Source organism: Scomber japonicus, chromosome 20 (assembly GCF_027409825.1).
Source record: "Scomber japonicus isolate fScoJap1 chromosome 20, fScoJap1.pri, whole genome shotgun sequence".
In the NCBI taxonomy this organism is placed as follows: domain Eukaryota; kingdom Metazoa; phylum Chordata; class Actinopteri; order Scombriformes; family Scombridae; genus Scomber; species Scomber japonicus.
In genome coordinates this window covers 16,094,282-16,118,027 of record NC_070597.1, presented here as the reverse complement: position 1 = coordinate 16,118,027, position 23,746 = coordinate 16,094,282, and the positions used below count along the sequence as shown (strand labels likewise).

The window sequence follows — 23,746 nt, the reverse complement described above, 5'->3', positions numbered from 1 at the left end:
GGCATAACTTTGGCGTATTGATTTGTGCAGTGAGAGACATCTGCCCTACTTGTCCTGTGGATAATCCTGGCCTGAGCGTGGGATATTTTTAGACTCACAACTGCTTGTTGCTCAAGCTCGAATGTCTTATGTTGTCTGTCTGATACAGTGGTGTGAAAATGTGTCATCAGTGGCCAAGAGCATTTTATACAACTTCACCGCCTCTGATACCACACATTTGAGAAGTTAAGCAGTGAAATGAACCCATGTTTTTTTATCAAGGTTATAATCAGTACACACAGGCCCAGATCACACCCAATTCATGAAATCTGTGTGGTTTTTGAGTGGCTCCTCCTATTTTCTTCAAAGTTTGCTAATGATAAAACCACACCCTCACCTGTGTGTTTTGTGTGCCCTGCACCTAGTTCCCTTTCTGTCTGCTGCTCACAGACCTTTGAGAATGCCATTACCGAAGTGCTGAGCAAATTCAGCTGTAGCAACCCAGTATTTTGGTCTACGCACTGGCAGATGGCCAAAATGAAACGTGTTTTTTTTCCCTCCCTGGTATCTCTCACTCACTGAGTCGGACAGAAAAGAAAGAAAGAAAGAAAAAAACCCAAACATGAGAGACACAGGAGAAGGAGGAGGCGACGGAGAAACACACTGTAAATCCGAGAAGGACCAGGTGGGTAGGCTTCCCAATAACATCGTTGTGATTATGTCATTTTTTATGGAGTTAATTTGGCATTGAAAGTTGTGAAATGGATGAATAAAGAGTGGGAATCTACGTCTGGACGTCGTAATGAGAAGTTGCGGCTGCCGGTTATTCCCTGAGGTTTCTGAGTCACGATGGACCGACGTCTGTCTGCTTTGGACCGCACGTATCCAATAGTCGTGTAACAGCTAGTAGTGAATACTACTCACGGTTTACGGTTTGTTCCAGAAATAACAAAGCCACCGTGTTGCTGTAACAGTGTAAATAGACTCGCATGTTTGTGCCATCTGTGGCTCAGGGAAGCTAGTTTCTGCTCAGTGTGGTAACGTACCGTGTGCGCAATTGCTGTAAACCGGCGGAAGTTAGCTTTGTTACGGTAAAGACACATTGGACTGATTTATGTGCTCAGTGAACTTTAAAGGCTTGTTCATGCTCAAATAGTAATGACAGGAAAAAGGCGAGCAGGAGCCATATTCTCTCAGTCACTCAGCGTTAATAAACTGTAGAGAGCACGCCCATTATTATAAGCTGTTGTTTGTGCTGCTCAGTGCTCAGCATTTCACTAACAGACACCGTTAATACTATGACACAGTAATTAGTTACTTTTAACGGTGTTACGTAATTGAATTAACTAAGAAATGTAACTGTACGTAATCATTTACTGTAGGGTTAGGGTTATCCTTTACAGTTACTGAGAGAAAAATGTGTAGCTATTTAAATTACAATAACTTATGAAAATGTGATGATTACAAAGGGGGTTGCATAGTCAGACCTTTAAGATTGTGCTCAGGAGGAGAGTTTCCTCATTTTAAAAAATGTTACTGAATACATATAGCCTATTGGTTTTAATTGTTTGAAATCTATTTTATATACATTTTAATTAAATAATGACATTGGCTTAAATTGTGTCACAGTACCAATTAAGCCCATGCCAGACTTTTATATCTTTATTTTATATTCAAAAATCTTTATAAGAAATGATCTCCCTTATAAATCGTGTGACGTCAGTAGGCCTATCCATGAAAAACCTAATGGGTACACTTACTCTCTTCCTCCTTAAATGAGAAAAGTAGGCTAATCAAATAGTTACATTATTTTGATTAAGTAATTTTAGTGGCATTACTTATTATAAAATGAAATAGGCCTACATCGGATATAACTGTGATACTGGTTAATATCGGCAGATAATATTGACAAACCGATGTATCGGTCGGGCTTGAATTGGTTTCAATACAGATCTAGCTTACTGCAATGTGTTGCCAAGTGGTTCATGCCGGTCAGAAAGCTAATGATCACCGCGCTCTTTCTAATGGTCAGCAGTGGGCACAAAAAAAGCCAAAGCATCTTAATTAACCTCTGGTGACTATTTGCACTATAGGTCAGGTCCCGACCCCCATGACCCCCCATCACATTACCAAAAGTATGAGCCAAACAAAAAAGCAAAGAACAAGTTATTTGACGATATAAAAGGGGGGTGTGAGTAGCTGTGACAGTCACTCTCAAACCTCCATCAGGTGGCAGGACGACTGGTGCCCGACTCTACTGCGCAGACTGTGGCTTCAAGTGACTAACCAAATTAAGATGGCGGCTCCCAGAAACAATATATTTTGGCTTCACTTATACATAGCAGTAGGCCCTATAAAGTGGAGATGCGTTGTCCACATTAATACACTCTATGTATTGGGCCTGTCGGCTCACTGGTCGTGCGGCTTACTGGCAAAACTAAATGAAACAGAGTCATCATGTTAGTAATTTCTAGTTCCTGCTTTCACCAGTCATAATGTCCCATGAGGAAGATCTGTAGCGGAAGAGAAACTGATTTCTTTAAAAGGAAAAAAAAACTCTTGACAGTGTAAGTTTGGAGAAGTAGTCTAGTCTATTTTCAAGGCATAAAAGAGTCCAGTGGGGCTCCTTTGTTTGACAAGTAGTTTTGCAGTTGTACTGTAGTTTTGTACTCGTACCACAGAATGCACTATATGCACTTACTTACTATGTACAGTTGTAAACTTGTCCATCAGCCCACCTGAACACACACTTACAAACTGCTGCTGAAACTACAGCACCATGCCAGAAGTCACAGTCAGGTGTTCATGCACAGCATATCTCACCACTGTATCACCAGGTATTTTTAGGAACTAAAGTCAACATTTCTCCTTTGAACAGAGTTTCCTTGGTGCGAACATTCAAAATTTAAATTAAAACAGCCTGTATTTTAATTCATTTTATTTTATTTTCAGAGTTGGATCCCCAAAATCATCAAGAAAAGAGTCTGCACTACCTTTGTAGAAGATTCTTTCAGGTACTGTGAACTCTGTGGAGCACATTCCTCTGTGATAGTAATGTCTTTCTAATGACTGTGGCGATCAAAAGGTGGTCTCACATTGACGTGTTCTCCTCCTTTCTCTCAGTAATGGTGGGCTGTGCCAGTGTGGGGGTGTAAGAGACACCCATGCCTCTGTGGCTCTCGGTGACTATTTCAGCACAGCAATCGTCAACCACTGGGACAGCGCCCAGCACTCCTCCGAATACCCAACTGATGCCTTTGGAGAGTTGCAGTTCGCAGGAGCCAGCAAAAGGCATAGCTATGTGGGTGCTTTACAGTCAGCCCGATAAATACTCACTGAATGTCTCATCAAATGCCTGATTCCTGCAGCATACCTATGTAGTCTAAGTTCAAATCTGTCATGTGTAGGGCAATACCTCTATAGGTGAGGCAAATAGTAATTGAACCAAGAGCTGCAGTTGTCAGTACTTTTATCTTTCTAACCTTCTACTGCTGCCCCTAAATAAACAAACAGGTTTGTTTAGACCTTCAGACCTTGTTCCTTTTAATCAATCAATCTGTGTTGTCTCTCATGGGGACCTCAGTTCCTGCGTCTGTCATGGGACACACCCCCCTCTATGGTCTACACTCTGATGACAGCCCACTGGGGTCTGCCTGCGCCCAACCTGGTGGTTTCTGTTGTTGGTGGAGAAGGCAGGACAAAGGTGAAGACCTGGGTGCGGGAGGTCCTCAGGCAGGGTCTGGTGAAAGCCTCACAAAGCACAGGTAAACGCATCATTAAAATTAAGTTGTAACTGGGAAGTAACTAAATCACCACTGCTAACACTGTTACAAAGGTGGACCATGTAGGTTACCAATGAACTGCACTGTCAAACCAACACTGTTGACTTCTTTTACTGCTGAAAAGTTACTAGTAACTAAGCTTAACATGACCCTACTTTTAGAGCAGTATTTGTAACTAAATATAATCAAATTCAGTTAATTATTAAGTTCTTTTACTGAAGTTGATTGTTTTGTTTACCTCCTTATATGTTTTCATTTGACATCAAGAAAACAAAATTAGCAATATTTTTTATATATAAAGATTGTTTGATATACGTGTTATATGTGCCTTGTAAGGTGTCCTTGAGTGCTTTAAAAGGCACCTTTAAATAAAATGTATTATTATTATTATTATTATTATTATTATTATTATTATTATTAAAGAGCTCTTCAACTCTGGTAATTGTGTATCAGAGTCTAAAGACTAACATACTGGTTAGTTTGGCATCTTTTTGCCTACGTGGGAGTTTTCACAGGAGGTCGTCATGAACTCAAATCCTGCTCAAAGCCATCAACATCTCCAAACAATTGACTAACAATGTAATGTACTGACTCGACAACTTCTTGGAAGACCTATAATCTACTCATGTTGGTCTGAGCAGGAAAATTCCAGCTGTTAAAAACCATAGGGCTATTACACTGTATGACTCCCTGGGGTCCGATACTAATTTGGTAATACAATGGACATTTCCTCCTGACTACTGTGCCAAGTGCAGGTGGCACAAGGCATTGCTGATCTCCTGTCATCTGAGGTCATCTTGACAAGTCATCCCCAAATCAAAGCAAGGATAAACACACGCACGCAGAAACGATCAGGCTTATGCATTAACACATACCATACGAGGTGCAAACTGTGCTGTACTGTACACACAGGTATGTATTTGTCCTGCTAAAGTGCTAAAAGTTGTTGCACATTTAAATATGAATTTATGTGGATTACTATGATGTTGAATATACTTTTTTCTTAAATCTACTACTTCTTTTATAAATCAGTATCCATCTGTCAATAAATATGCATCAATAAAGTGTATCCATCTGTTTTTTCATCCTTCTTTTCCTTTGGTTTAAATTTTGTTGCTTTCTGCCTTACTATTCTTACTTGTCTGACTTTGAGTTCAGATTCCTTTCATTCTAATCTCATTTCACTGTTTTAGTCTTGTTTCATCAGTGGAACATGCAAATATTCATCACCCATGTCTATCCAGATATTCAGCCTTTGTTCACTCATTAAGACAAAAAACACTGTCTAACAATGGAATGACAATTACATTAAGAAATTCAAATATGGATGTAGGAAATATTCGTACCATATTTGAAGAGTCAAGTCAAGGAAAACTGTACAAACTGTGTTTATTTTCCTCTCACTTTCACTGTTTCACTGTTCTACCCAGGAGCGTGGATCCTGACAGCAGGCCTACGTGAAGGTGTAGGGAGGTGTGTCGGAGAGGCAGTGAGGGATCATGCTACTGCAGCGTCCTCGGTCTCCCTCAACAAAGTGGTGGCACTGGGCATCGCTCCCTGGGGCCTCGTGCACAACAGACAGCAATTGGTCAACCCTCAGGTTGTATAAGCACTTAACATTAATACATTTCTTTACCAATTAAAAAGGATCTTTTTTTACTTTTAATGAGCAACATTTTATTGATTTTTATCTGCCTGTTCAGAATGCAGTTTTTTAGTGTTTTTTTAGTGAATAGGAACAGAAGGGTTTCAGTTCAAACCTTTTTATCTTGAGCTTTTAGTTGAAGAGTACCTGCTATAATCCCATCCTTCGATTCTTCACTTTGCAGGGCAGTTTCCCCGCAAAGTATTATGTCCAGAACACATCCCGGGACTCCTGCTGCCTGGACAACAACTACCAGGCCTTCCTGCTGGTGGATGATGCAAGTGTGGGACGCAGAGGTGGCGAGACAGGCTTTAGGGCCAAACTGGAGGACTACATCTCCCACCAGCGTACAGGCATCTGGGGTGAGAGATGTGATAATGAAATATAATTTACTCATAAATATTGGCCACCACTTCTCTAAAGGAGGTTAGGCCTAAACTGTCCTGCCTCTTTTGTCTTTGTTGATGTTTTGTTGGAATTTCAAGTAGAACTGGATATGAAGAGCATTCAGCCTGAATGAAACCTGAATACAAAATGACAACAGATCTTCCATTTCTTCTGCTGCTTTGATCTCTGAGTCTTACTGTTGTTTTATTTATGTGAACCAAATGTATAGCAACTAGACATTTCAAAACAGTGCATTGTACTTAGAACCATGAACATGGTCTTTGGCTTCCAGCCTGGATTTCAAGCCATTTTGCCCTCTTGTGGTGATTCTTTAGTAGTGCAGGTGATGATAGATAAGGTGATCCTTCGGTATCCTCTGGATGAAAGCCATTGCATGCCACTGCATCAAGTTGAGGCTTAGCTCTTCAACATGTTATATCAAGCAGAGATCTGTCAAAAAATTCAACGGGGATACCTTTTCAGATGCAGCTGTGTTTCAGCCCTTATGTTACAATAAATGATACATAGTTTCACTGTCTGAACATCTGCAAACACTGCGAAGTCAGTATAATTTTTCCTAATCCATAACTTTCCCCATGGATGAAATTGTAAAAATTTAATTTATGTTTTTCAGGCAGTGGCAGCATTGACATCCCTGTCATCTGTATGCTGGTTTCAGGGGAAGCAAGCATGCTGGAGGTAAAAAACAAACAAAACAACAACCACCCTTTAATGTCTATAGTTATATAGGTTATATATAGGTATTTGGTAAATTGATCCGTCTCTCACTTGGTCTCTCTCCCTTCCTTTTTCATCAGAGAGTGGATCTTTCTCTGAAAACCGCCATGCCCTGGTTGGTGTTGGCTGGCTCAGGAGGCGTGGCTGACTTCTTAAGTGACGTCTTGGAGAACCTGTCATCAGCCCCGGCAGTCCAGTCCTCCGGCGAGGGTGACAGTGAGGCGGGTCCCAGTGTCGATCTGAAAGACAGAGTGGCAGAACGGGTTAAGAAGTACTTTCCTGCTGAAGTGGAGACAGACAAACTTGTTGAACGGGTTAGTGCTGTGGACAGTCTCTTGTTTTACAATGTGCAGAACAGGAAGAGGAATTCCCTGAGAGCTTTCTATACCATGAGACAGCTTTCTGTGCTATGAAATTTGACATTAATATTCTTCACCTCAGAGGTTTCCTAATGTTTTTTATGGAACCTTGACCTTTCTTTTAATGCAATCAAATCAAACTCCCATTGTGCACACAGGATATTTCATCATATAATTGGCAGACTGCCAGGAAATGTACTAAGCATATCCATACTCCCAAGAGGATGAAACGTTTGATTTGATTTTACTGCCCTCATGGCCTTTTTTTTTAGTGCAACCCTCAGGGCATTTATAAAAATGTTTAGACCCTCTTCTGCTGATACTTAGAAACATCAAAATAGGGCGCGCAGGCTGGTCGAGTAGTTGGAGCACATGCCACATAAGCAGCCAACCCCGGTTCGAATCCCGGGCAGAGGTCCTTTGCTACATGTCACACCACCTCTCCCATGTTTCCTGTCTGTCTACTGTTGAATAAAGGTGTCTATGCTTAAAAAAATCTTTAAAAAAAAGAAACATCAAAATGATCAGTGTGTTGTTTATTTCATCCAACATTTCACAATTGTTGGATGTCAGAAAAGATGATTGAGTTTAGGCTGTTTCTCAAACTACTTCCTATCTCTATAGGCAGTGAACTGCCCAGAGGGTTTATTATTTTCTGCTGTGTCTCACTGTCAACATTTGGGATGAAGGTATCCCTGATACCTGAAAGTTGAGGCAGCTTTTCATTTTCTTTGTTCTTGCCACTCCACAGATGACTCACTCACAATCTGTAGTTTGGATGTCACTCTCACTTTTCAACAAGTCATGATGGGCTATTTTTCCATCAATGAGTGGCTTCACAGTGTATAAGCCAATAACAATCCATTTATAAATGGCTCTGATGCCATTCATCCAGCTCTTCCAAGGACCTCTGAAGTCATCAGCAAGAATAGTGACTATTGATTATCTTTACTCATCAGCTCAACTTGATTAAGCCTGCCTTTTTATCAAGTGTATTAGTTTTCCATGCTATGACACCTCTGTTGAAAGGGTCCACTGAGAAGCAAATGTAACACAGCTACTATGTGGTGCTTATCACCTTTAGGAAGATATCACATGCTGCCTTTGATTGCCTCATCATTGTCCTAATGTTTATTGAATCAGTAATCAGTGCCTGAAATCCAATTCATTGTATGATTCACTATTTGTTGAATAAGGGACTGACTAGATTCACTTTCTTGTTCTTTTCTACTTGTTAGTCAATTATTACATGTTGGTACTTAACCTCCAAGGAGCTGATAAGGTCTTTAAATGTCAGACAGCCTCTTACTCAGCGTGGGGATGCCTCACACTTAACAATATCATGTGTCTAGGTTACCTTTTGTCACAAAATCTTTTCTCATCACTATTTGTTTTTTAATCTCTGTCTCAGTCTCACCAAGTGTTGTGCTCATATTTTCTTTGTCTCCTTGTTGTGGATCTCCAGGCTCTAAGCATTTACCAGAACAGAGACTTCATTACTATCTACCATGGAGAGCAGGAGGGTCCGGATGACTTTGATACAGTCCTGCTCAAAGCTTTGGTGGGAGGTAACTAATCCATATTATGAAGATTTCCCATGATTCCCCTTTCAGGCAGCAACAAGTCCTTATTTCAGTGTATTTTTGTGCTTTTCAGCTAGTAAGCAGCGTGCGTCAGTTGATGCCAGTCCTTACAATGAAGAGCTGAAGCTAGCGGTCACCTGGAACAGAGTTGACATTGCCAAGAGTGAACTTTTTAATGGAGACATCCAGTGGAGGGTGAGAGCAAACAGACATCATTAAAATACCACCACTACACAGCAAATACAGTCTGTGGTAGTATAATGTACTATTTGTGTAAAATAAAACACTTCTATGTAGTGGCTTTGTTGATATGAAATAAATGAACATTCCTTCATAAAATGTTTTGCTTTCATCTTATCAAAACAGTATGAAGACTTGGAAGACTCCATGACAGATGCCCTGATCAACGACAAGCCACAGTTTGTGCGCCTTTTCATTGAGAATGGCCTGAATATCCTGGACTACTTGACTTACAGCCGACTGGAGAGTCTCTACCGCTCTGTGGCTGATGGGACTCTTCTCTATCAGTTACTTCAGCGCCGTCTAGTGGAGAGACTTGGAACTACAGTCTCTATGCAGACACGCTCCATCCCACAGGATTCTCCCTCCAAAGATGAGAACATAGAGAGTGTGCCAGTTAGAGATATCAGCCTTTTTGAGGTGGGTGTTTCTGACATTAGACATCCATGCCTCTGACGTAGTTATGCTTACGTGAAATCATAAAACTGTGTTTACACTCTTTCTTGTGTTTGTCACTCAGGTGTCAGGGGTCCTCGAACTGTTAATGGGTGACGTCTGCCAACCATTCTACTATGATGCTTTGGACTTGCAACAGACATTGTCCAAGAGGAGGGCACTAAGGGTACTCTTAACTTTTCTGAAATATGTCATATTGCTTTTTCTCTTAATGACTGTTTATTAATCCTTTAGTCATCTATTAAAGCTTTTAAACTATAAATGTGAGGTTTTAGAAGACAGAAATCAAGGACCCCATCTCTTTTAATTCATGCTAGTGGGCCACCAAGCTGCTGCGTGGAGACTGCTTGTATCGAGAGAAGCGCTGCCTCTTTCCCTGGGCCTCACTCTTCATCTGGGCCGTCCTCCAGAATCGCAGCGAAATGGCTACTTTCTTCTGGGAGATGGTAGGGCCTCTGAGACTGAGAAAGCAAATTATGCTCTGATGGTGTTCAAATTTTTATGAAAAAAGCATATACATGACATAGCTACGTACTTAAAAGTATGGTCTTTCCCTGATTTTTCCCTTCTGTCTCTCCCAGGCAGGGGAGTCGGTGCTGAGTGCTCTGAGTGGCTGTAAGATGCTGAGGGAACTGTCCAAACTGGAGGTTGAGACTGAAACCAAACTCTCCATGAAAGAGCTGGCCCAGAGGTTTGAGAACCTGGCACATGGTGAGACTATGAATCCATCACAAATGACCCTTGTGTGAAGCTTTACTTTCACACTAGTGTCATTTCATTCCTGTTCTAAATGGCAACCATGGTAACCTTTCCTGCACTTGTCTGTCCCCCCCTTCAGATGTCTTCAGCTCTTGCTATCGGAGCAATGAGAGTCGCTCTTTCACCCTGCTGATCAGGAAATCTCCGGTATGGGGTGGTACCACCTGTCTCCAGATGGGCATGAGCGCTGATGCACGACTTTTCTTCAGCCATGATGGAGTACAGGTGTGTCATTGTTTTTATACCTGACTGAATTTTTATACCCGACAGAAGATGTTTATTGTTTCTACTTTACCAGTTGTATTTATGGTAAAAAAGTTTTTAAAATGGCTGAATCACAAGGTTGCTTATCTAGAATTTCAGGCAAAAGCCTACTTTTATTTGTATCTTGGAATTTTTTAAATTAAAATACTTAAGTTGTCCACAGTTGACTTATAATGATTGGCTTAAATCAGCTTGTTTCTTTTTATTCTCCAGTTAATAGTCTGATTTCCTTCTCCCTCAGTCTTTGTTGTCCCAGATCTGGTGGGGTGACATGAAGAGGAACACAGACGTGTGGAGGCTCCTGCTCACCTTTTTCTGTCCTGTCCTCTGCTACACCAACCTCATCTCCTTCAGGTGAAGTTTATTTCACATTTTCTTCCAACTCTAACCTTATTATTTCTGTCATAAGCATTTATAAAATACAGATTTAAAAACCATTTGTACTCTTATTTAATATTTTGCAACACACTCAACCTCACAGAAAACATGATGACCAGCAGCAAGAGAACGAGGGGAAACCTAACGAGGATGGAGTGGGCCGAGACAGCGACAGCCTCTACGGCACCACCATCTTCTCTTTCTCAGACATCAAGCACATGTAATAACCCTGCATTTACTATTCAATGATATCCTGTAGAGCATCAGTTTGTCAAGTCCTTTTATAACATATTTTATATTGTGTTAATGTAAGTGAATGGGATACGGTGGTCTCAAGGTTGTGATCCTTTATGATGCGTAATTAAAGTTTCCCCTTGTGGTTGTGCGTTAAACCACTAAAAATGTGCCAATGTCGTACCAGTGAAGCAGATACACAAGGACCAAACACTCCCAGGACAGCTACCATCAAAGGCAAGTCCTGTTAAGCAGAAACAATCATTTTCAGCTTTTTTTTGACTGTCATCATCTATTAATCATCTGCTTATTTATACAGGCATACCACACTCACCCAGACCACCCAAACGTCCGTTCATAGTGTCGAGGTGGCGTCAGTTCTGGTTTGCACCCGTCACCGCATTTCTGGGAAACGTCCTCATGTACTTCCTGTTCCTCCTGCTTTTTGCCTATGTGCTGTTGGTGGATTTCATGCCTCCACCACCCTCTGGTCCGGCCATAACGGAGTATGTGCTGTACTTCTGGGTATTCACCATTGTGTGTGAGGAGATCCGGGAGGTGAGTGAGGAGTGTAATATCTTACATATTTGATGCGTGTACTGTATACCATATTTAGCCATTGCAAAAGTAGATTTGTCATTCTTGAAAGTAAGCTATGCATACCTCTGAAGGTGCTTTTCAGTCTTTGGCAACATGCACTGCATATATGATAGTATATATATGAAGTTGATTGTCTCTCCTCACAGACGTTCTTTTTGGGGACGATGACTTGGCGTCAGAGGATCAGAGTGTACATTCAAGATGTGTGGAACAAGTGTGACCTCACTGCCATTGTTCTGTTCATCATAGGACTAGTCTGCAGGTACAGAATAATCTCTCCATAATGGCTGTTTTATGTCAGGTCCTTGGTTTTCATATTACAAATTCACTTACATTTTTATATTAATTAATATGTTATCAGTGTCTTTGGTTTGTGACACCGTAAAACAAGGCCTTGTGTTTCACCTATGTCACAGGGTCATACAGTGAATATAGAAACTGTTCAACTCAAATGAGCTTCTCAAATTATGTGTTTGGTTGTTTATGTTCTAATAATTACCGTAACTAAAGAGGATAAAAATTCTTCAGTATTTTCCAAGAAAAACAGATTGGACTCAAATCATGAAAAAACAACATGACAGTAAATTATTTTGTCACAAAGATGTCCTAAGTGTCCCATAAACCAACTGATGATAAAATACTGTCAAAATTCAATACATCATGACCCTCATTTCTAATCCCCAGTAAACATCCAAATTCCACAACAGTTATTTTACAAGTTGACCACTGAGTGGTGCTGTTACCATAGTGTTTATGCTTTACTGTGCTTGTATTTTAGGATGTTCAAATGGTCATATGGATTTGGGAGAGATGTCCTATGTGTGGACTACATGGTGTTCACCCTCCGTCTCATTCACATCTTTGCCATTCACAAACAGCTAGGACCAAAAATCATCATTGTTGGCAAGATGGTGAGGAATATCAGAACTTCTATAAGTTGACATTATACTGAAATTACAAAGCTGAATGTTGGTTTTATAATGATGACAAGACAATATCTTTCTTTCGTTCAGATGAAGGATGTCTTCTTCTTCCTCTTCTTCCTGGGGGTGTGGCTAATGGCATACGGAGTAGCCAACCAGGCTTTACTTTACTCCTATGACCCCCAACTTGATCGCATCTTCCGACGGGTTTTCTACAGGCCATACTTGCACATTTTTGGACAGATCCCCGTGGAAGAGATAGATGGTATAACTGTTTGTTGTATTTTCTGTAGTCTGTAACATATTTGTACGTCTATTGCAGATTTTTAAAGGCATACTATGCAGGATTTTCCTATAAACAATGGTTAGATTCACAAAAATAATACATCTCAATCCTCATTTATGACCCAGTAGAGGTTTATCTACTGAGACCCTGCCCTCTGCCTGTATTTTTTAATATATTTTGCTGTGTTTGGGACATTTCTGGGTTACAGCCTTTGGGCAGTAGGTGTGAAGCTTCCAGCTTCACACCTACTGTCCAATAACAGTGTGCAGGGTGTGAAGTATGGGCGTGTTGATTTGTGCGTTACAATGAAACTGCTGTGAAACAATCAGGAAATAACATTTTATTTATCTACATTGTTCTCACTAGTGCCGCTCCACTCTCTAACTCGCTCAACCACCACTGCTCTCTCTTGCTCTGGTATCGTTGATCCAGGGTGCAGGGGCCAACTTTGAATGTGCAAACACCAACTGACAAATCCTGAATAGTTTGCCTTTAAATTCATGGCAGTAATAAGAATACACTACTACTCTAAGTATAGCATAAGACAGGACATAGTTTATTCTTTCCTGTATGTTGTGTGTCTTCCAGTTGGGAAGACGTGGGACATGCCATGCACAACCAACGAGACACTGATTCAGGGAGGTGCGGAGCCATGCAGAACTCTGTATAGTAACTGGCTGGTGGTAATTCTGCTGGTCGTTTATCTGCTGGTCACCAACATCCTGCTCATCAATCTGCTCATCGCCATGTTCAGGTAAAGTGCAATGAGATAATTGTCTGTCTCTTAGTCTTCATGTCTGTAAAAATGTATGCTGATCTATATGAAGGATTCTTAACACTGCTTCTTACTTGTTCATCCAGCTACACCTTCAATGAGGTGCAGGCGAACAGCGACATCTACTGGAAGTTCCAGCGTTACAACCTGATAGTTCAATACCACTCCCGTCCCTCCCTGGCCCCACCCTTAATCATCTTCTCTCACATCAACCTCTTCATCAAGAGGACCATCCGCAAGGTTCCCTCTGTCAAGATTCACCACTTTGGTTAGTGTTTTAGTCTTTTTAAGTGTCTTTAGTGATTCTTAATTATTTAATGTAGTTATTTCCTCATGCAAATTGAATGCTGAGCAAGATGGTAAAAACCAAACAAGCATATTTAACAATGTTCTCAGGTACTAGCGTGTTGGCTTTTTAGCAGCAGTTAAAGGAATTGTGTTATTGTTAACGTGTTTGTTGGCTTCCACTTATGTTTAATCATGATTACAATGATTTTTGTCTTTGCTATCAGTGTTGCAGTTAAAAGGGAAAGCAGCTAACAGGCTAATGACATGGGAAACTATTCAGAAGGAAGACTTCCTGACCAATCAGAGCAAGATCCAGAAAAGCAGTGACTCAGAGAGGCTCAAACGGATGTCTGTCAAGTGAGCTCGGATTCCCACATCTTCCTCCATTAGCACTATGTGTATATTTTTGTACATTATGTTGAGGTGAATGTCTTTGTTTTATAGAGTGGACGGTGTGGTGAAACATCTGACTGAAACCAGAGACTTTGACCACAGGCTCAGAGCTTTGGAGACTGAGGTAAAACTAAAGAGCTCTATTTTTAGCCCTCTTATTAGTTATTTAACTTTAGCTTACATTCTGTTTATCCTTCTGTGCCATTTCAGTGTCTGTTCTTACATACATGGCATTGCTGTAAAATATCATGTATGGTCAACCCACTTATACTGCATAAAGGTTAAGCAAATGTCACCACTCCACATATAGGCTTTAACAGGGTTGAGGTGTGTGTGTGTGTGTGTGTGTGTGTGTGTGTGTGTGTGTGTGTGTGTGTGTACACTTTTTTTGCTTTCTTGCAGAGAGTTAGATGTGATGATTTATTATGCTCTCGTGTCTGTACAGTAAATATGAAGCTTCAACGGTTTAGGTTAGCACTAAAATAAAAAATGGGGGAAACAGCTGTTATGTGTTGTACTATTTCTTGGCTGGTAGCAGTAACTTCCTACAGTCTCTGCTGGTTGTCTGAGAACAGCTCAGAGCCGAGAAAACGTCCAGCACATAGCTCCCAGTGAAACAGCAATTTGTTTTCACACTTTGGTTTTTGTACAGATTTTTAAATTTGATTTATTGTGTCACAGGTGTCCTGTCAAGGTTTGTAAACAAACTGAAGTTACATTTACGTTCACTGTTACTCACCAGAACTCACTGTACATATCCTTGTGATCCACACGTGTTGAATCAATTTCCCTCCCTCATAAAACATTTGCGTAACAAAGTATTTTAAATTCTGAATTTACTGGCTGGCAGTCTTCTTCTTCTCTGCTTTTGTTGGCACAATACAGCCCACTGTATATCAGTGGAATAGTGTGAAATGATTGGAAGGACTTTGTATCACATCGCCCGCAGGCATGTGAGCGCACATGTGCATCTTAGTGTGTATGCACGACTCAAACAATACAGGGAACTGGTTATATAATACTGCTCTTGTATTGAGTCACCAGAGGTTCAAAATTCCACAGGAAAGCTTTAATTGTTGAGCTTTAAAGGTGCTGGTAGGAGGTTAACTGTTGGACAGAGTCAGGTTAGCTAAGCTAAGCTAACTGGAAGCTCGAGATAGTTTCATATTTAAACGGTCAGATATGACAGTAGTATCAATCTTCTTATCTGACTATGCCAAAACTATGCTATAAATAGATGTTTGAATGAGACTGCAGGATATTCTCATTTTCAGCTCCATTTTCAAAATCATCTTCTTGTAATGTTAATTTAGACAAAAACATCTCACAATATGATTGCAAAGAAGTACAAACAACAGGAAATGTAGTCCTGGCTTACTGCTTACCCTGTGTGTGACACGTTATACAAATAAACCTTGCTTTACTCTCTCTCCTTGTTTGATTCTCCTCCTCAGATGGAGTATTGCTCAAATGCTCTCAGCTGGATTGTGGATACTTTGGCACAAGGCAGCACCTTCAAACCTCCACGGCCGCCACCAACATTAAGAGGTACTTCCAGAAAGTTACAAAACCTGAAAATGCATGTTTCCTCACATTCTTTTTTTTTTTTTATAGAAACAAGACAGTCTTGTAATTTCACATGCTGTATTCACTGAGCTCGTTTGACCAGTTCATTTGATAGATAGTGTTCTCCACCAGTCTTTCACACCCTACGTTGTCCCCTCACTCACATGACTCTACCTGTTCTCCTCCACAGATGTGTTCCCTTCTTCATCCAGTTCTGCTTGATACAGCCTCATTGATGCCTTCACTTGCTCAGGGTCAGTAAAAGACAAGAATGAAGTGCTTTACCGTGGCTGCCTCCACCCCTCCCATCTGTCAGTCTTACTGTTAACACTGGATTCATTTACCAAATAGTCTTAGGAAGAGGCAGCCATTAATACTTGCTACAGTATTGAGTAAATGTAAATGCTGATTTTTGTTTAAGTGTGCAATCTGATACTCAAATGCCAAAGACATATATATGTATTTATGATGGTGCACAATATTTATGTATTATACAGGCCAATGCTATAATGTCTTTATTACTGTAGTCAGAGCTGGCAGACAATTCTATGTTTTTATATTTTTTAAAGGTTTTTACTGATATATGGATATTTTAATATTGTTTTCAGGGGTTACATTCGGTGCACATTTTATGGCTAAATGGTTAAACACTAAATGCTAAATCTTGTATTTGTGTTGCTACTATATTATTCTGTTCATTAAATTATATACTATATATTGACCAGATTCCTAGTGTTGATTCACATCTTGAGTCATGAGTTTAGTATATAATCATTATGCTCTGGTGTCAGTCCCTTTCTTGCTTTCAACCTACATAAAAAAAGCCTGAAGGCAAGAATGTAATTATAAATGGAGCCGTGCTGTCAAGAATAACATTCCACAGAGGAAAGAAAAAGTGCTAAAGGGTGAAGCAAGTTGTGATAACTGATTTCAAAGAAATGAAATAATAGTGAACTGTAACTGTAAATGTGTGAAAAACATGGGAGTGAGGTAGGGGGGACATTGGAGAGTGTGAAAGGTGCACCATGGTACTGAGTTTCAGTATGCCAGAGCTCTATTGAAGGTCACATAGTGGAGCAGAGCTGTTGAAGGAGCCTTTACTGTAAATAGCCAGCTGGGCCACCTGTTAATCGCACTCGCAGCTCACACTTACAGAGAGGCAGTGTCATCATTTTCTGCCTCGCTGCCATGTCCCTCTATGATGGTTGCATGTGGAAACGTATATCCATGTAAGTCAGCATGTGCGCCTCACTCTGTATATCAGTCATTTTAATATAATTTCTCTTGATTCTACTACAATGCTACTAATTTTTTGACTGCAAACATCTCCTGCTCTCGACCTCATCTGGCTTCATAATCAAAATCCTGGATCTATACCTTAAATGTAAGCTATTTCAGGAATGTCATCTGCCCATGTCTGCATGTTAAGGCACTGCACATGTGCAGACTTCCATCATCTCCATTTCCGTCTATTTACATCCATTCTATACATCATTCTGACATGTTCTCCTCTGCTTTGAGACTGGCAACCCAATACAGGGAAGGTAACACAGTAAAGACAGTCTCTCAGACGTGATAGTCTCGTGTTGGTCGTTCCATAAGCAGCATGTTAACGGGTACATTACATTACCTTAATTGATGTCCATAATATTTTGTATTATAATATGTACTTCCTCTGAGGCCTTTGCTCACATGGGTCTGCATTGAATCCCACTGTCTTGAAGGCCAGGTTTATAACTAAGACAGAAAAGAGTTTGGGGTTCTGTGACTTTGACATATAGTCACATTTGATGTATGCCAGGATTTATATTTTGTTTCTCTTTTATTACTGCCCCCCTCCCTTTCTTTCTTTCTTAAGCCATTGCAGATGAAGCTGGATACATGCCTTAGGGCAACAAAGGTTATATGTCATCATTTTTGTAATTCTATTCTTTGTATGTTTAAATAAATGATATCAAAAATGAAAAAGAGTGATAGAAACAAGGGATGTATTGGTGCACGTGATTACACTTCCAACCACTTTATTTGTCAAGGAAATAAACAGCAAAAGTCTGTGGATACCATGTGCCTTTCTTTACGTGTCTTATTTGTGACTTCTTTGCTGTTGAATCATCAATTAGATTTTCTTTTTCATGTGACTTAAGTTTTTGTTGGAGTGTTTCTGTTCCAGGGATGGACAGACAGCAGTCACAGTTACATAATTGAAGCAAAACAAGCTCAAATATACAAGTGTAGATATAAGCATGTATATATGTACCTGTTTACAGCAAAAATACATGTGTGATGAAAAAAATTGGCACTATGACAATAGAACGTCATCTTTCTTTCATTTTAATTATTTAATGTCAGTAACTGGACTTCCCCCTCCCTCTCATTTACATATGTTCTTTGACCTCGCTTTTCCCCACCCTTCTTTCAGTCAAACCCCTCATGTCTGCCATACAACACACGCCCACCTCTCTAACACACTAAGGGCATCAGTAGCATTCTTCCCAGACATGTGCCTCTGTCACTCAAGCACCACACACCCAGTTGTGTTTCCACTGTGTCCTCTGTGTTCTCAGCAGTACAAGGCTGGCACACTGCTCTGTCACTCTTGTGAACGCGGCCCACCTCTCTGCAGCCCGGAGCAACGACCTGAACAATATCCCAGAGTTGTGTTTAGTTCCTTGCCAAACAGAGGTCTCTTCTGTGGATTAAGTGTTGGAAACCAAACGACTGTCTTGGTTGTAGGTGGACAAAACAGGTCAGAACCCCTCATCCAGTGTGGATTTGTAACTTAGCAGAGCTGTTTAAGTCTTCCAAAATGGCACCTATGAAAAGCTGGATGGTAGGGCTCCTGCTGGTGCTACTGTGCCCATCCCAGGCCCCTCTTTCTGGTGTAGTAAATGCCCAGGACGTGGCCGACACAGAGGCAAGTGCAAGAATTGTTGAGGAGGTTGTGGCAGAAGAGGCCAAATATGTTGAGGGTGATGATGGTGCAGGCGAAGAGGAGGAACACATAACGGAGGGGGAAGCGGAGGAAGAGTCAGATGATGAGGCTGAAACTGATGAAGAGGAGGAAGAGTCAGATGATGAGGCTGAAACTGATGAACAGGAGGTGGAAGAGGAATCTGATGAGGAGGAGGAGGAAGAAGAGGAAACTGCTGAGGAGGAAGAGACTGCTGAGGAGGAAGAGGAGGAAGCAGAGGAGACTGCTGAGATGGAAGAGGATGCTGAGGAGGAGGCAGAAGAAGAAGAGGAGGAGGTAGAGGAAGCTGATGATGATGATGAGGAGGAAACTGCTGAGGAAGATGAGGCTGAGGAGGAAGAAGAAGAGGCCTCTGAGGAGGAGGATGCAGAAGAGGAAGAGGCTGCTGACGAGGAAGAGGAGGAGACTGACGAGGCAGATGCAGCAGAGGAGGACGAGGAAGAGACTGCTGATGAGGAAGAGGAGGAGGATGCTGCTGAGGAGGAGGAAGCTGCTGAAGAAGAGGAGGAGGCTGATGAGGCAGAGGAAGACAAGGAGGAGGATGCTGATGAGGAAGCAGAGGCTGAACACGAGGAGGAGGACGAGGAGACAGCTGAGGAAGAAGAGGAGGAGGCCTCTGAAGAGGATGATAAGGCAGCTGAAGAAGAGGAGGAAGCTGATGAAGAACAGGGGGATGACAATGCTGAGGAAGAGGGAGAAGATGCTGATATTGCTGGAGATGAGGAAGACGAAGGTAACAATTGTATTTACACAGTGATTTCGTATCAAATATAACAAACAGGTATTTTTCTGCCCTTTCAGTGACAGCAGGATCTAGTAGGAACTAATATGTGCTGTCACACATTAGTTCTAAAATAACCCGGCTTATCAGAGTGGTTGCTGGCACCAAGCACTTGAAACCAATCATGCCTTTTGTTGAAACAGCAGGACTATTTTGAGACTGCAAACCCGGTACTGCTGAGGTGTGTACGTCATGTAAACACTGTTAAAACACTCAAATAGAAGAAATATTCTAAACACAAATGCTGGCACTGAAGAAAACAGGAAAACCTAAAATAACATCTTAATTACTGAGTCAAAATATTAATTGAAATGATGCTTCTTAACCGAGACTGAGACACCTATTGGCTTGTATCACAATCACAAGAGCTTATTTGTCTTATTCTGTGGTAATTGCAATAACCGGTCTACCCAATGTGATTACTACTGCTCGTTGTAGTGATAATTTATTCATTTTGAGGGTTAGGGTTAGTGGGTCGGGTTAGGGTTAAACATCTGTCACTCTGGGTTAGGGTTTAAAGGATAATTACCATTTTTAACAACCTGGAATTATTTCTAGCATACAATCATTTACTCACCCAGACAACTTTGGTGTAATTTGGAGTCGTTAGGACGAAATTAGCTCCAGTGTTGCGCTGCATATATCCGTATAATGCGAGTACATGGGGCACCGAAGCGCAGCCTCTATGCAACGCATTATCTATTTTGTTATGATACGTTAGTGCTATTCCCCTCCGAGTCCGTGATGGCATGTTATCAACATCCGGGGTCTGTAGGTTGACCTACTAACCTCTGATCTGGATGATGTAATTTCCGAACGGCACGCACAGCCACAACACGGATCATTTAGCTCTAGTTTGCGACTGCTATTTTTTGGAATATTTTTCCGATTCTGAGGTGGTGGACGATTACTTTGTTCATGATGGACGTCCTTACCGTTTTGAGCCAGAATACACGGATGAGGAGCTCGTTGAAAGGAGGATGCGGAGGCAGAGAGAGGACCAGCTGGCCAAAGAACAACAAACGGCTACGTGTTAGTAGGTCAACCCAGCTATCGCTCTGGGTCAAAATACAGACCCCGGATGTTGATAACATGCCACCACAGACTCGTAGGGGAATAGCACTAACGTATCATAACAAAATATTGGTGAAATGAACTAGTTTCGCGGCAGATAATGCGTTATATAGAGGCTGCGCTTCGGTGCCCCATGTACTCGCATTATACGGATATACGCATCACAACACTGGAGCTAATTTCGTCTGAACCACTCCACATTACACCAAAGTTGTCTGGGTGAGTAAATTATTGTATTTTATGCTAGAAATAAGGTCCAGGTTGTATAAACGGTACATCTGTGCATTTGGTTAAACATCTGTGCATTTGGCCTTCTCACTGAAAGGCTATCTGCACATATACTCACATCACATACGATAGTTGTGTGTAGGTATATTGGCTTTTATAATTCCCTGAAAAACCATGACCATAATGTTTTTGTGTCTACAAACACAAACAATAAAATTTCATGCGGGTCAAGGGAAAGTTTACATTAAACAGAAGCTTTGTTTTTAAATGATTCTGTTGATTTTTTTACAGATGAACCTGAAGGCAGCGACACAGCAGAAAAACATGAGGACATAAGTGAAGAGGAGGCTGCTGCTGATGTGCAACACTACCACACTGGCTCTTTGTGTAGTGTTTGCTCCATCTGCGAGGTAAGAATCAACCAAGTTTCTAATGTTACTTCCCAGTTTCAAAATCAAGTTCAAAAGTTTTACATTGCTTCAGTCACACTGGTACTACATGAATTACAAAACACAACTGCATATTATGTAACCTTTCTCTCTGTCAGTACTGTTCCAGTAATTGTGACAACTGCCCCTGTGAGGAGGAAGATGAATCAGATCACTGTGAGCACTGCCAAGTAAGAGCATATTCTGTTTCCCTAAATATTGTATGTAATATACAGTAACAGCAGGACCAGTAGAGCCTCCTCATGCAAACACTTTTCTGTCTTCCAGGAATGCTCATCCTGCTACCTCTGCCCCATACTGTGTGACACAATTTGCACACCAGGTAAATATTACTCCTACTATCTTTATATCAATCTTTGACTATATATTCAGTGAATTTTGACATGTTGTAACTGTTGAATGTGTTACTTTTTTCAGGCGGTTTTGTTGATGAGCTGACTGGGACCATCTTTCAGTAATTTCATTTCTCATTACACATTGGCACATGATACAATAGCAGGTTTGGTGTTCAGTTCACTAATGGCCTCTTTTTTTTTGCAGGACTGTTGCTTCTTTACTCTGAACACCCTGCAGACTGTCGCCACTGTGCGGCTGCATCTGGTACCTGAGTCGAGATTGGAGTTGTCCGCCTGCTCAGAACTCATCTGCAACATGAGGATTCAACATAATAGTTTTTTATTTAAGCTGCCAAACAAAAACAAAACATGTATTTATGTTTTTAGTGATGGTTAAAAAAGGTTTTGTGGAGTCTCAATTCTTTTTCTTTAATTTAACGAACTGCCTACTGTCTATTTTCAATGCAAAATTACTTAATATATTTTGCTTGGGCTATAATGTGAATTGCTCAAACTTTGTTTTGTTGGAGCATTGTTGTAAAATATCTTTAGCTAAGCAAAAATGTTTATCTTGCACTAAGATCAATATGAAGTCTGCTCTGTTGCTCCTGTAACACACAGATGTACATTTGCCTCGAGACAAGTTATAGTACAATTTTATACATATATGTTAATAATAAAACAACCTATGCAGTGTCTCATCCGATAATAAAATTCTCTTTTTCTGGAAAAGAGAAAAAAAAGCTCTTTTCGCTATTTGTCGCCTACTTTTAGTCATTCTAGCTAACTAACTTTTTATAAACTCTTTAGTATTTCTAGATTTCTTTTGTGCATTCACTACAAGTGGCCTACCATTATTACTAAAACTGTGTGTTGTGCCCTTAAACAGGGAAAAATAGTGAGGGAAGAGGCATGAAGAAACACGCACTCTGCTCTTGCCTTCACTCGTCTGTATTGAGTCTTAATTATATACAGTACAACCAAATTCACACATTTTCTTAGTATGAATACACTCAGTCTCAGGACCACAGTTTCCACAACTAAGTTATCTTCTATGGTTTTCTAAATAATGTAAATTATATTTTTAACCAGCATAGACTGCAACTTACATGAAATACATTGACCTTTTTAACGTATGTCTTTTAGCTGACACATGAACTGACTTTTTACAGTAATAAAATAACATTTTTAAACATCTTACAGAAAATATCTCCGTGATAAGCTCAAATGCAGAAAATGGCGGAACAACAGTCAGGCGCTAAAGCGAGACAATAGCAGTAGCTAGCTTACACAGTGACGGAGTTAGCCAGAAACTCTTTGACAACATAAAAGTACAAAATTCACCTCTTTCTCTCACAATGAACAACCATGACAAAATAACAATTATCAACAACGTATGTCACTAGATTTATAGTGCTTTGTGTACGGTAATTACCTTACACAGGGAAAATAATGAGGGAAGAGGGATGAAGAAACACGCACTCTGCTCTTGCCTTCACTCGTCTGTACCATAGACTGTATGGTCTGTACATTGAGTGAGGAAGAGTAGCGCGATTCCCCCTACTGGAGCCGTGAGACATTACCAATAGATCAACGCATAATCAACCCAGAAAAAGAACACACATTACCTATTTGTATTATTTACACTCTGGCTGCATATTCTCCACAGTAATAACCTTAGCAACATAGCTGAAACAATAATGAAATTATGTGTTAAGAAAGTGTAACACGATTCATAACTCTGAAAAGGAATACAATTATGTTTCTGAAAAATCAAATTATTTTTAAATTCTTAACTACCACATGTGCAACTGATGTCAAACTAAAATGTGAGTAGGATAAATTAGTGTAATGTTGGCCACCTGAGCTTAAATATATCCAAGCTAAAACAGGCCTGTAAAATGCTCCCATAGTAACTGCAACTTTTCATTTTCAAGTCGAAACTTGATTCTTTAATGCACTTAGAAAGGACTAAGAAGGACACTTCATCAAACCCACATGAAACCTCCCGGAGATTGAACAACTCAACACACTGTTGTTTACCTTCAAACTGAGTTAAAATTTAAGTAGAACCTGAACAATTTCTCTAGTAGCACAATAACACAGTATGGCTTTAGGAAGGCTAACATTACCTTGCAATTGAGAAAACAGCAGTTGACAGCTACTGCCAAAATACCAGGTCATGAGCTCGAGTAGCGTCAAAATCAAACCATGCAGTTAAAATATCAACAGAACCTCATTTAAGTATGCTGGAAAAATCTGAAAAGGTAGCA

At 40.5% G+C, this 23,746-nt stretch overlaps 2 protein-coding genes across 2 annotated transcripts; both read left to right on the top strand.

Annotated features, from left to right (window-relative positions):
- The first annotated feature begins 340 nt into the window (after positions 1 to 340).
- On the top strand, positions 341 to 16,356 carry LOC128381420 (transient receptor potential cation channel subfamily M member 4-like). Its single transcript, XM_053341432.1, has 28 exons — positions 341 to 664; positions 2,932 to 2,993; positions 3,103 to 3,280; positions 3,563 to 3,743; positions 5,192 to 5,361; positions 5,591 to 5,768; positions 6,428 to 6,492; positions 6,612 to 6,845; positions 8,356 to 8,458; positions 8,547 to 8,668; positions 8,840 to 9,133; positions 9,234 to 9,335; positions 9,487 to 9,615; positions 9,751 to 9,880; positions 10,008 to 10,153; positions 10,434 to 10,546; positions 10,674 to 10,790; positions 10,992 to 11,041; positions 11,124 to 11,362; positions 11,551 to 11,666; positions 12,183 to 12,315; positions 12,418 to 12,592; positions 13,202 to 13,367; positions 13,475 to 13,656; positions 13,901 to 14,033; positions 14,121 to 14,193; positions 15,524 to 15,617; positions 15,826 to 16,356. The coding sequence occupies exons 1-28, from the start codon at positions 602 to 604 to the stop codon at positions 15,855 to 15,857; spliced, it is 3,780 nt and encodes a 1,259-aa protein (XP_053197407.1). The 5' UTR covers positions 341 to 601; the 3' UTR covers positions 15,858 to 16,356.
- A 2,085-nt stretch (positions 16,357 to 18,441) lies between these two features.
- On the top strand, positions 18,442 to 21,596 carry LOC128381762 (cilia- and flagella-associated protein 251). Its single transcript, XM_053341800.1, has 5 exons — positions 18,442 to 19,345; positions 21,056 to 21,099; positions 21,237 to 21,308; positions 21,406 to 21,460; positions 21,556 to 21,596. The coding sequence occupies exons 1-5, from the start codon at positions 18,442 to 18,444 to the stop codon at positions 21,594 to 21,596; spliced, it is 1,116 nt and encodes a 371-aa protein (XP_053197775.1).
- Positions 21,597 to 23,746: the final 2,150 nt, after the last annotated feature.